Source organism: Melanotaenia boesemani, chromosome 1 (genome assembly GCF_017639745.1).
Source record: "Melanotaenia boesemani isolate fMelBoe1 chromosome 1, fMelBoe1.pri, whole genome shotgun sequence".
NCBI classification, from domain to species: Eukaryota; Metazoa; Chordata; class Actinopteri; order Atheriniformes; family Melanotaeniidae; genus Melanotaenia; species Melanotaenia boesemani.
This window is the reverse complement of record NC_055682.1, coordinates 13,500,807-13,514,271: the sequence shown is the minus strand read 5'-3', so window position 1 is coordinate 13,514,271 and position 13,465 is coordinate 13,500,807. Positions and strand designations below refer to the sequence as shown.

Below are 13,465 nucleotides of genomic sequence, written 5' to 3'. Positions count from 1 at the left end.
TAAAATGATTTGACAGTAAATGCAACATTCAAGAAAGATGCAATTATTGTCTGCAATTTTTTGGATGTTTAACAGATGTGGAGAAGTAACAATGGTTTCATTTTGGAGGAGAGGGTACCACTGCCCACATCAGCAAGGATTTCTGCTGGGTTTAATTCTCAGTTGTGCCCTTACTCTTTCTTCTTCATCTGGGTTGGCAGGAAGGTCGAGGAGCACAACTACCAGCACTACAGCTTCTTTGTCTCAATTTCCAAGTCCTCTGATCTTTTGCCTCTCCCTCTCCTGTCAGGTGGGATTTGTTGGTTCCTTTCTTCCATTCTTTCCTTAGGGGCATTTTTCAACACCAGGGACTGCAAAAACTTCAAAGCTAAACCAACATACATGTCAAACACTGAATTACTTTATGTTAGAGTAAAAGAGAAATGGCGTTAACAGCACAGCTTCAAAAACTATTAACACAATTTAATCTTTATCAGACCACAACACTCATCCCCATTAATGTCCTGTTTTTGTTTGGAAACTAAACATTATGTTTCATGATCTCACAACAACTGCATGACTCATTTATGATTCATTTTGTTAAAAGAAAAAAAAAAAAAAGATACAGGTTCCTTGAAAAGCTCTGGTTACATAACAACCATTGCTTTATTTCTCGCCTCTGCTGCGCACAGCATAAACAAACACACGATCACTCACGCACACACAGGTCATAAGAAAATATACAAGACAGTGTATGGCTATTTATAAGCCATGTGGGATGAGCACTGATAATACAGTGGGATTATTTAAAAAAAAAAAAAAGTAAATTATTCATCATCATCTTCTTCCTCCTCTTCATCACTGATGACATATTTCTTGGCCTTTTTGGTGGCAATTTCTTCATCGTCTTCTGTCTTTCTCTTGCCTGAACTTTCGCCCTCCTGTGCACAACAGATAAGAGCAATGATGCAGAGCTGAACTTTTTTTTCAGTTTTTCTATAACAGCTGAGTGTTTTTGAAAGCATCTTTTCTTGTTTTGAGGACAAACAGTGTGCAGATGCTCTTTGGAATATCTAGCACTTCCTGTCCTGTGTAGCTCACATAAGGATAATGTAAAAGAACTTGAGCCTAAACTGTGTCCTGGTTCAGACTGCCCCCCATCTGTCCACCAGAGTACTGCACCTACCTCATCACTGTCTAACTTCTTGGCCTTCATCAGCCTCTGGGCTTTATCATCGTCGGAGCCTTCGTCGCTATCTGATGAGTAGATCCGTGCTCGCTCCTCTGGATTAAGGAAAGAAATAGGATGTTCAACAGGTTTCAACAGTGTCAGAGGAAATTTGTCTTGTAAGACTAAATTTTATATAATATCTATTCACCTCTCAGGCCTCCTCCTCCCTTATATTTGCTTTTGATGGCTGCCAGGCTAATGGCTTCTTCGCCCTCTTCTTCATCATCGTAGCGGTCGGGCTCTAGGTAGCTGCTGCTCAAGCCCCTCTGGTGCTGCTTCTCTCGCATTCTCCTCTGCTGGGACTCTCTGCGGATAGACGCTCGAAGCCGCTCCTCCTCTTTCTGCCAGAAAAAAACCCTGTTAATAAAAGCTACGACATGGTCATGCTTTTATTTACATATATGCACTCGGGCTCAGTACTTCATTCTGGGCCTAAAATCCATTTTTAACTATAATCAAACATTTTAAATAAATGCCTTCATTTTTACTGCCACATGGTTTCCCAATGGTTAAAATATTAAATATTTATCACTTTCTCAAGAAGTTGCCATTAATTTATTCAAAACTGATCAAAATTTATTGTACAAATGTCATTTTATTGGAGGTTCAGGCTTAAAATTCGATTACCTTGTTAATATTTTAGATACTAACACAATATTTATTATTCCATTTATTCAAGAACAATGGGGAATGTGAAGCTGATGTCATGAGTTAGTATGTTTAGACACCATACTGTAATCTTATCTACTTGTATGTAAATAAAAGCCATACAAGATCTTTAAACACTTTCTCCAGTTTGATTGTGAAAATTGGTAATGCTGACATCCCATTTTCATTAAATAATTGGCATGTGAAAGTCTTTGATAAACATATTAAATTATATGTTTATCTAAATGGATATTGACCTACATGTTTTGTGTTGTCTTGTTTTTTTACCCCCGTTTTTTTTTATAGTTTTAAATAAACATCCTTTAGTACTACCATCCTACTGTAACATCCTACAAGAAAGAATAAAAGTACGCTATCAATACTAAATGAGTACATCAAGTGTTTAAGAAAACTCAAGAGAAAGGAAAGCTTGTTTTCTTAAATATTTGCTCTCCTCTGCCAGTTAAATTTAGTTAAGTTTTGGTTGACCAAAGCCATTCACAGGTATCTCTCTCCTGAATAAGCTGTACTTTTGAAAAACAAACAAAAATCTAATTCTGAAAAGCTGCTTTGTTGGCTCTATTAAATTGTAATAAGTTGGTCACTGCAGAACAACTGCAAAATATGGGGAAAGCCACGTGTTGTGATTATTAAGAACTTTCACAGTGTTTGTAGTTCCAGCCGTCACATTTGCCCCATGTTGCACAACTTCAGGAAGTACAAACTGTCTCAGGTGGGCACTGAGAACACATATACTTAATGATGCTACCATCAGTGCTTGTTTGAGGTTGATCTACAACCATCTCTGGAGACATGCTGACACTGTTTCCATTTCACTGACAACTGCATGACCTCATTATGTAACCATGGACATGCATGCTTTTATGTAACCGGGCATGACGTTTGTCAACAACAGGCCTTACACAAACTTTTTTTGGCCTGTGGCGACAAAAGCATTCCCGGACGGGGCAGAGGAAAGACAGACAGAACAGCAGAGATTGACAGAGTGCCGTTGGAAATTACTTTGATCATTTCGTTGCGATGCGACTCAGGATCTCTTCCAGCCATGGGAAGTATTCTGATCTTCTGTGTCTTTGAGCAGCGGTCAGCCAGAGACAGGGTCATCTTCCTGTGGGTGGCACTGTCTGTGGAGTGGGGCCTGGCGTATAGAAGAAACACACAATGAATGTTAGCACACTAAAGACGAAAACAATGTGTAACCTTCACTTAAAAAAAGCTGTGTGATGGGAGTTTAAAATCTCTCCATCAAAAAATGTTCTCTATGTTTAGCATGAGCATTGCGCTCAGGGCATAAAGCACACACTGCTGCCTACATTTTCATGCTGCTTGGCCATTTGTTCAGTTCAGTTAACACACTTAGACACGTAGCAATGAGAACATTAAAACTGCTTTTATAGTTGCAGGAAGTCTCGCTAAATGCAACTGCGGTGCAGGTGCTGATTTATGGTCTGGCTTCAGATATCACCACAACATACTGGATAGATGCTCAGTTTGTGTTTACACTTTCTAATTAACTTTGATGCAGCAGAAATGAAAGATTTTCCTATATAATAGCTTCTGTTCCATTTTCCGTCATGTATCAGCGTGCTCTCACAAAGGAAGCATTGCTGGTCAGAGTGGCCTCCTCCACGCCAGCCTAAAGATGGTTTTGTCTGTATGACTACCTCAATGACCAGATCAGATGTGTATCAATATACAGATCCCCCCTTTCCACCTCTGTACTTTCACACAAAAAAGGCACACTAGTCATACCTTGACTAACCGACTGTGTGAAAAGGGCTTTCAATTTTTTTTTACTACGAACAAAAGACTTGGAGGCTGTAACCTCCATGAAAAGCAAAATGTCCTTGGGTTGAACTGTAGCATGAATCATTGGCCTCCCAAAAAAAAAAAAGGAAAAAAATGCAGTTATTATGATTTGTTTTGTCATTGTTGACTCAAATACTACAAGTATAGGAGAAATACAGTGCGAGGTATATAACATTTAAACAGTAAAAACTCTAGTTTGAATTTGTAGGGATTTTAAAGTGGAAGCTTTGTAAATATTTTATGGTGGAAGGAAATTATTTACATGTTAATGAACTTACGAACATACACAACATGCTTGCAAAGAAACACTGAATGCAAAGTCTTCACAGTTTTCTACTGTCCTAAACAAAAATTACCTGCAGCTTTAGCCGAGTCATTTTCTGATAAAAGAATTATGTGATTAAACCTCATTAGTGTAGAAGCAACTGCAGAAAAACTAAGCCTCGACTCTGTTCCCATCTCAGTCAAGAGCTTTGGTTGCATTCATTTTTTAGGTTAAAGCTCTTTTTAAAAAGAATGCAACAAGCTGTGTCCTAAACATTTCTACACGCAGCTGCTTCAGTACTAATCCTAATTCAATGCTCAAATGATAATACACAACCAGAACAAAGTGTAATGTTTGTTCTGGGAGCCTTGGGGGTGTGTTGTTTGTGTATTAAGGCAGGTTTGGACAATGTCCTACTAGACGCATGTGGTCTTAGAAGACAGAACATTCAGGTGGACTTGGGGGCACTAAGAGGCTTACACAGTCCTTACTGAGAGAAACCTGGGCAGCTTGTACAAGACGATCGAGAGACTTACTGCATAAAGACCATTTAAGTGGAGCCTGAAACAAGGGTACCATTGTTGTTGTTTGGTATTACAGGTAGCCTGGAGCTTTTTTAGTACGTGATCAGCTGTCAGGATGCCAGACAGAGGAAGAGTAACCCTAGAAACTCATGATCTATGCTTCTGTAGAAAGACTGTCTCTGTGTGAGACTCTACTCCTGAACGCAGCCCGTCATCTGTGCAACAATGGCATATTAGTGCATTACCTGAATGTGAGTTTGGTTTTGAACACAGCCTGTCCCTGTAGTCCAGTACCCTGTCGGATGAACAGGTGGTTGTGGTCTCCCTGGAGAGGAGCTTTGTACACGTCAAACACCTCGTTCCCCAAGTGGAGGGACATGCTGCGGTGATAATAGGAAACTTTACAGCATGCCAAACACTGAGAGCATAATGTCACAATCCCCCAACATGTAACTTTATGTAACACACACCTGCCATCAGACCATTTGACAATACGTGCGTTGCTCTCTCGGGTTTCATTTCCCTCCTCGTCTCTCTTGGCTCTCCACCGGATTGTGTTTTCCACCTGTTGGAGGGCAAAAGAAACTGATGGCATCTGGTGATACAATCTGTCAAAACAGCAAAACTGTTAAAGACTGACAGCCTCAGTCATCGCGATCAGCTACATGCCTTCAGTTTGAGCCTGGTCCGCCCCTCTTCATCCAGCATTTCTTCATCCTCAAACTCATCTTCATAGTACTGGGGATCAAAGGGTCTATAAAGGCAGATTTAGTAAAAAATGTGTCATGCTTATTATCATTATGTTCTACAGCATTCATCAGTCCGTATATTTAATGGATTTATCTACATTGCCTTGGGCCTGACCTGGGCTCCACAGACAGGAAGTTAGGAAGCTTGACAAAGTAAAGGTCAGATCCCAGATCCGTGCTGACTTTTGGTATCTCTACTTCAATTCGAGTTTCAGGCGCGGGTTCCTCCTCCGCCTGCTCCCCCTCCATCCCATCCTCTCCATCCTGGCCAAAAACACAAAGGGAGGACTTAAAGAAAAACACTGTAGGGTTCAAAGACCTGTGATAATGGGGATCAGCTCAGAAAGGCTTAGTGAGAGGCTCTGAGAAAAAGAGATTCCTTGAAAAAATAAGAAAGAAAAAAAAACCCTTGATGATAAGTGCAGTGGAGACACAGAAAGCAAGAGGACAGACATACCATAGGCTGTCCCGGAGTCGGCGGCTTCTCTGCATCGCTGTCTGAAGAGATGTCGTTACCTTCTCCGAACAAATCATCTGCTGCAGATTTCTTTGCTGTGAAACAGTGTGAAAGAGCTACTTTAAAGTACACAGAAATAATAAAACTCAAACAGAGCAGAATGAAAAACTTTCTTACTTTTATTCGTTTCCAAATCACTGTCTGAATCTGAATCTGAGGCAGCTTTTGCTTTGGTTTTTTGTCTGAGGAAATCATCCTCACTATCGCTGCCCTTTCCAGACTCTGAGAAATAAAATCACATCAGGGGATTAAAACTGTGCAACTTCCACACGACAGTATGTATTAAACTAAAGGGTAATACACCTAGGCACATCTTCTAGTGGGCAAAAAGGATCATTACCATTTACAATAAGTCTTACTGAAAGGTTAATCTCAAATTAACCTTAGAGCTCAGGAAAAAATTTTCACAAATGGCACTAAGCTGAAAGAATTTTATGTTTTACATTTAGCATGTGAGGTTCATGGTGTTAGCGTGTGTGCCATTTCTTCTATCTTTAACAGAACACAGAGGGAGTACCTGCTTCCCTGTTCCTCTGCCCTTCATCGTCAGAGTTCTCTCTGTCTTCATCAGAATAACGATGTTTCTCCTCCTCATCCTCTGACTGGTCACTCTTAGCTCCGCTGCCCCACTTCTCATCATCCGATTGGTTCTCTCTCCCAGAGGCTTCCGCGTCAGACTGAGGAGTACCTGGTCCTGACTGTGGAGTTCCAGGATCACTGTGGACACTGAGTTTAAAAAGTAAAAGAATAGAATAAGATACACTGCACAAAAAAAAAAAAAAAGGGGGGAAACACAAACCATTGCCATGTAGTCAATCACACTTTTAGGATATCAATGAGTTAGGTAGCAACACTGATTGTGAATCTATTTTACCTGCTGTTGTACAAATGGAACAGACAACAGGTGGAAATAAGAGGCAATTAGTGAGTCAACCCCTGTAAAGGAACAATCCTTTGAGGTGGTGGCCACAGACCTGTCTTCATCCTTTCTGGCAGATTTTTGGTCACATTTGCATTTTGCAGGTGTCCTCACCACTAATGGTAACATGAGGCAACGTCTGCAACCCACAGAAGATGCTAATATAGTGAAGCTCATCCAGGATTGCAGATATTGCATGCTGTGGCAAGAAGGTTTGCTGTGTTTCCCAGCACAGTGTTGAGAGCGTGGAGGAGATACCAGGGGACAGGTCAGTAAACGTCCACAAGTGGGGCCTGTGCTCACCCCAACACCATGCAGCCCGATTAGCATTTACCAGAAACACCAGGACTGGCTGATTGGCCATTAACACCCTGTGCTCCTCACAGATGAGAGCAGGTTCACAGTGAGCACATGTGACAGACGTGAGAGAGTCTGGAGATAAAGTGAAGAACGTTCTGCTGCCTGCAACATCCTCCAGCATGAGTGGTTTGGCAGTGGGTCAGTGATGGTCATGCTGACCTCCATGTGCTAACCACAGGTACCCTGACTGTCATTAGGTACTGGGACAAAATCCTCAGACCATATGCTGCTGCAGTGGGACCTGGGTTCCTTCTGATGCAGAACAATGCTCGGTCTCTTGTGGCTTGAGGGTATCAGCAGTTCCTGCAAGATGAAGGCCTTGATGATATGGACTGGCCTGCCCATTCAAAAGACATGAATCCAATCAAGCACCCCTTTTGGACATCATGGGTGTTGCTCGTTCCATCCACCGCTGCCACGTCGCATCACAGACTGTCCAAGGGTTTCCTGTTGCACTGATCCAGGTCTGAATCTGAGCCCTCAGGAGAACATCCATCGTCTCATTAGAAGCGTGCCCAGACGTTGTAGGGGGTGCATACAGGCATGTGGAGTCCACACACACTACTGAACCTCATTTTGAATTGTCTTGAAGAATTTCCATACACGTTGGGTCAGCCTGTGATCTCATATTTCCACTTTTATTTTGAGTATGATTCTGAATCCAGACGTCCATGGGTTAATGATTTTGATTTCCACTGATCATTCTTATGTTTGTTCTAAACACATTCCACCATGTAATGAATGAAGATTTTCAACTGAGATATTTCATTCATCAAAATATAAGATGTGGTGTTTGAGTTTTCCCTTTGCTTTAAGCAGTGTAAATAAAGAAAATCTGGTTCTCCAAAAAAAAAGCATCTAAGAACATGAAAATGAGGAAATGTGTAAAATCTTTTGGTTAACTTATGAAGTACAGTTTAATGACTTTATGATACTGTAGCTGATTTACTGGCTCACCTTTAAATTCGCTTGTTTTATAAAAACCTTTCACACATCTGTCAGACAACATTTAAACAGATGGCGCAGTCTGCTGTCTGGTACATGGAGGTTAGCAGCAGATGCTTCAGGTCCACCCATTTCACAGATGCTACATCTGACTGTGATATTAAAAATTTGAAGATCAATTCACTTGAAACCATTTTCAAACTATTTTCTTTGGAGTTTCCAGGTACAGGTGAGTTTTTGCTACTTTTCTGGCGAATATCATTTGGAATTCTTATCCTGACTGAGTTTTGATACCTTCTGTCTGAACGAACACTGCCCCTTTCAGAATGAGGGCTTCCAGCGCCGGACATCCCGCTGCCCGCCGGGCTTCCTCCATCTGACCGGTGGCCCCCATCCTCCTCGTCGTCATCCTCATCTCGCTGGTCGTGCTCTGATCCACTGTGTTGCTCTGCATCCGAGTGATCATTTTCCCCCTGGTCCGAGTGCATGCTGGCATCTGATTGGTTCCCTGACCGTTCAGATTGGTTGTCGCTGCCACTGTGTTGACTGTGCTGCTCATCCTCACTGTCATCTCCGAACAGCTCCTATTAGACAGAATGAAAAGCGGGTGAGTTCAAGAGCATTTGTATTACCTCCGCCAAGGTGGTCATGTATTCAGTGGCGTTGATTTGTCTGTATGTATTTCCGTTAGCAACATAACTCATACCATTATGGATGGATTCTGATTACACTTTCAGGAAATTTAAAAAATGGAATAAGGAACAAGTTATTAGATTTTGGAGATGATCATGATCACTGCCTGGATACAGGAAATTTTTTAAAGGATTCTGTACTATGAGGAGATAGGAATCATTTTACCCATTAGAGCTTACAACAAGGTCAAGAAAGGTAAAAACACTAACTGAGCATAACAATGCAAATCAACAAAGTTTGCAAAGCACTGAGGTCAGGTCAGTGTGAACTGACATGAAGTCATGCAGAGTGAGTAACTTCTGATACACTGCTTGGCAAAACAAAAAAAAACAAACAAAAAAAAAAAAAGGTCACACACACTAATATTTTGTTGGATCGTCTGAAGTCACTAGATTTATTTCTATCCGGTGTTGCATTCATTTTTCACCAAGATCTTATATGATGATCGGAGAGTCCGACCACTGTGCAAAGCCTTCTCCAGCACATCCCAAAGATTCTCAGTGGGAATCAGGTCTGGACTCTGTGGTGGCCAGTTCTTGTGTAAAAATGTCTCATGGTCCCTGAACCACTCTTTCACAGTCTTAGCCCCATGAATCTTGGCATCATCATCTTTCAACATACCCATGCCATCAGGGAAGAAAAAATCCATTGATAGGATAACCTGGTCATTCAGTATATTCAGGTATCAGCAGACTTCATTCTTTGGACACATAATGTTGCTGAACCTAGACCGGACCAACTGCAGCAACCCCAGATCACAGACTGCCCCCCACAGGCTTGTAGTGTAGGCACAAGGTATGATGGCTGCATCACTTCATCTGCCTTTCTTCTCACCCTGATGTGCTCATTACTCTGGAACAGGACAAATCTGGACTCATCAGACCACATGACCTTATTCCATTGCTGCAGAGGGCAATCTTTACGCTCTCTAGCAATTTGAAGTCTTTTTTTTTCTCCAGTTGGCCTCACTGATAAGTGGCTTTCTTATGGCTACACAGCTGTTCAGTTCCAATACTATGAGTTTCCTTCACATGGTGCGTGTGGAAATGCTCTTACTTTCACTATTAAACATAGCCCTGAGTTTTACTCTTGTTTTTTTTTCAATTTGATTTCACCAAATGTTTAAGTGATCGTCGACCACAATCATTCAAGATTTTTTTCAGACTACATTCCTACTATTTTTCCAGTTTTTAATAAAGCGTTGGGCACTTATTAACCCCATTTTAGTGGTGTCTGCAATCTCCTTAGATGTTCCCTCTGATTTATGCATGCCAATGACTTGATCCTTCTTAAACAGACTACCATCTTTTCCACAACCACTGGATGTGTGTTCCAACATGGTTGTTTAAGAAATGCAAAGTTACTCATTGCATCAGCTGGGGTTAAATAACTTGTTGCCAGCTGAAAAATAATCGTCCATGCAGTAATTATCCAATAAGAGACTTGTACCTATTTGCTTAGTTAAATTCAGGTTTTGAATTCTTTTTTTCTTTTTTGGCCAGACAGTGTATTTTCCATGTTCATGACAACTTTATTTGTCAAAACTGCCAGTTTTTCTTTCCAGTCTTAAATGATAAATTATTTATTTATTGTCTTGTCATTTTCAAAACATGTTCAAATGTATGACATTTGTAGTGTAGGCAGACACAAGAGCACCATTGTCTCAAGACAATGACCGATTTGTAGATATTAAAATACTTTGAGTTTAAAAAACTACAATATGTTCCAGTGAGATTGTTTCCGAATACAAATTTCCATTTACCCTCTTGATATATATTGTAGTAATAATAATAATAATAATAATAATAATAATAATAATAATAGTGTAATATCACAGGGAAACAGAAGAGAACACTAACTTACATGTTGACAACAGATTAGATAACTACAAATAAGTTTACATTATTACACTCAGTGACTGACTTAAGGATGCTTGGATCAAAGGCCATCCCGGCTTGCAGAGGGTGTCTAAATGTCAAATATCAGACCTAAAATCACAGACACCAACCTTATTCATGCTGGGCTTCCCTGTGTCTTGGCCTTCATCATCCTCATCCCGTTCCCTCTCACTGTCACTGCCGCTGCCTGAAGCATTGCTGGCTGATCGAGGTCTCTCCTGCTCAGAGTCTGAACCGGAGCCAGAGCCAGACTCTGTAAGACAACAAAAGCAGAATGTTTTTCTTCTAAAACAAAGTACACTTCATACTGTGGCCTTTAAATGATAGCGTTCTTTGATTTGCAAGACTGCCAACCATTACTATCAAAACTGTGTAAAACATTATTTATTGCCCATACACCGAGGGTGTTTCATATATAGCTATATGTCAATTAAATTTTAATAAATTCACATGAAGGAGATTTTATCCAGAGAACATGTTGAAAATAATTTTTAAACAAAACATTGAGAATTTATTTATTTATTTTGTGTCTTTAAAGAATAAGATGGGTTCCTAATTAGCTTACCACAATAAAGTCTGACTACAACAGTAGATTGAGACGCTAGCATTCAGACAATCTAAAGGTGGATATAGGAATCAAACATTTCATGGATAGCTGATAAATCATGTTAAATACAGCCTCTCCGAGCTTTGATCTTCTAAGATGAAAGCTGGCAAGTTAACCTGACAGCTATGCAACGCTACAACGTTAATGCTTCACACCTGGCTAATCAGATGTTGCAGATACTGTAAAATTAACACGACTGGGCGACTTCCAGCTCAGCCACTTTACGTTGATTCAAACACGGAATGACTTTCGTTTCTAAGTTCTAAATACATATCAAAATATACAGCCAATAAAAAGGCAGAGAAGATGGTCTATGTCGAAGAGGGGTTTTAAAACATTTAGAAAAATATTTTTGTCGTTTTAATGCAACGTTCAAGTTTCACTTCTGCTCAGGGAAAAATCTCGCCTTAAATTTGCACCTCGGAATAATATTAAAGATTACTCTAATGAGCTAATTTTACAATAAAGTACCATAAGGTGCGCCTGTAAGACATCGTTACCTCTCTGATCATTGTCGCTATCTCCATCACTCCCGAATAATTCGTCCATGTCCGCCATTTCTTCCAAACTAATGTAAGATGTGATCGACAGGAAGTTATCACCGGGCTTAAGGAAAGGTTTTGTTTCCGGGTCAAGCTCCTGTTGATGTAATGGACTATATTGGGCACTAAGGGGCAGTATACGATTCCCTATAAAAAAAAGTTTGGGTATTTTCCTAGTCTGTGGTATTTGCACATCAATGACACACACACACACACACACACACATATATATATATATATATATATATATATATATATATATATATATATATATATATAGCGAAATAGTCAGAATGCAAGTTTCTCTCTCTCTCTTTTTTAAATCCATGTGCAACAAATTTGTGGAGTATTGAACTGGTTAGCTGACAGATGTTGAAATACTACCTTGATTGAAACTGCTCCATTTAATTTATTGTTATAATACATTTATTCCTTACGTGTTATTTCATTATATAATTTGTCCCAATATTTGTTTTGGGAGCATTTGCATGATTTATCAGGCCCTATGATCAATTATGTAATGTGTATTATGCATCTTTTGTGAATCAGCAGCAGCAATGTAAAGCTAGAATATAGTTTGCAGCAGAAATATAGAAGGAATCCTATATGGATGCATAAATTCAAAAGAATCCAATGAATGATTAATCAAACACAGATTACCAAGAATCTCAACTGTAATGTCATGGGGATAGTTAAATCTAATTTACTAGTTCCTCATTCCTCATAATATTATTTGCTTTGGACCATTTTTGGTACTGGGAGTTATTTGCCAGATTCTGAAATAGTTCACTCTTCTGTCAGACAGCCTGTTCACCCTGTAATTCATGAATTTTCATATTTCATTAAGAACTGTACTGTACAATCTGTTTTTGCCTTTACTGGTCCTTACTTTAGCCTAGACGATCCCAGTGAGATACAAAAGCTATCCTCCTAAGAATCCTGATACTGTTTTACATTAGAAAGTTTCACACATTAGAACACTTACAGTAGATAAAATCAACTCAAGGGAAACAATAGAAAACATACAGCCAAACCAGAAAAATCCATGACACATTCCACCTCCTTTTTTGTAAAGAGAACTGCACATAAAATATGTTGACCAATAAGTGCATTTTCACTTTGTAATAAACCCTGTTTTCAATGTAAAACGTTATACGTGGATCTATAAACATCTATAAACAATCTATAAACAGCAACGATCTCGCAAAGCTCATTTTAATTACTGTAATTAGTTCCCATCAGTCATTTCATTCATCTACAGATGCCTGTTTTAAATCAGCTCCCTCATCTCTTCACAAAGTTTCTCTGTTACAGACAAGGCATCTTATTACAGTACACATGATGTGTGAACTGAGAGGGTACATGAAATTCTATATCCACCACTGAGTAACACACAGTAGTGAAAATAAGAGCGTAAGCAGTATGAAGTCTCCTGAATCTTTTTAATTGAGGACATAATGTATGGGTTTTAGTCTGTGCAAATTAAATCCATGTACTTGGAGGTAACTGACAGAAAAGAACAGAGAATTTACTTTTAATACATAAATATACACGACAACTACATCATTGCAAGTTTTTATATTTGATTTTTTCTTTCATATACATTTAATCAGTTTTTACAGTCAGTTTTATCATCCAAACCTAAAGTCTAGAGGTGGTTCTAACTTATTCAAACTACAAGATCCTCTTAAATGAATGGATGATTTAGATGGCCTAAAAATCGTATACTGAGTTATCACTGCTTTTCAATTGTATTGA

The 13,465-nt window shown here is 39.5% G+C and overlaps 1 protein-coding gene across 1 annotated transcript; it reads right to left on the bottom strand.

Annotated features, from left to right (window-relative positions):
* Positions 1–450: 450 nt before the first annotated feature.
* On the bottom strand, positions 451–11,760 carry leo1 (LEO1 homolog, Paf1/RNA polymerase II complex component). The gene is made up of 14 exons (XM_041982375.1): positions 11,666–11,760; positions 10,669–10,811; positions 8,262–8,551; positions 6,261–6,469; positions 5,861–5,965; positions 5,684–5,778; positions 5,342–5,490; positions 5,147–5,231; positions 4,948–5,042; positions 4,723–4,857; positions 2,882–3,017; positions 1,359–1,551; positions 1,166–1,263; positions 451–920 (listed from the first exon to the last, which is right to left on the bottom strand). The coding sequence occupies exons 1-14, from the start codon at positions 11,721–11,723 to the stop codon at positions 807–809; spliced, it is 1,905 nt and encodes a 634-aa protein (XP_041838309.1). The 5' UTR covers positions 11,724–11,760; the 3' UTR covers positions 451–806.
* Between the last annotated feature and the right edge of the window lie 1,705 nt (positions 11,761–13,465).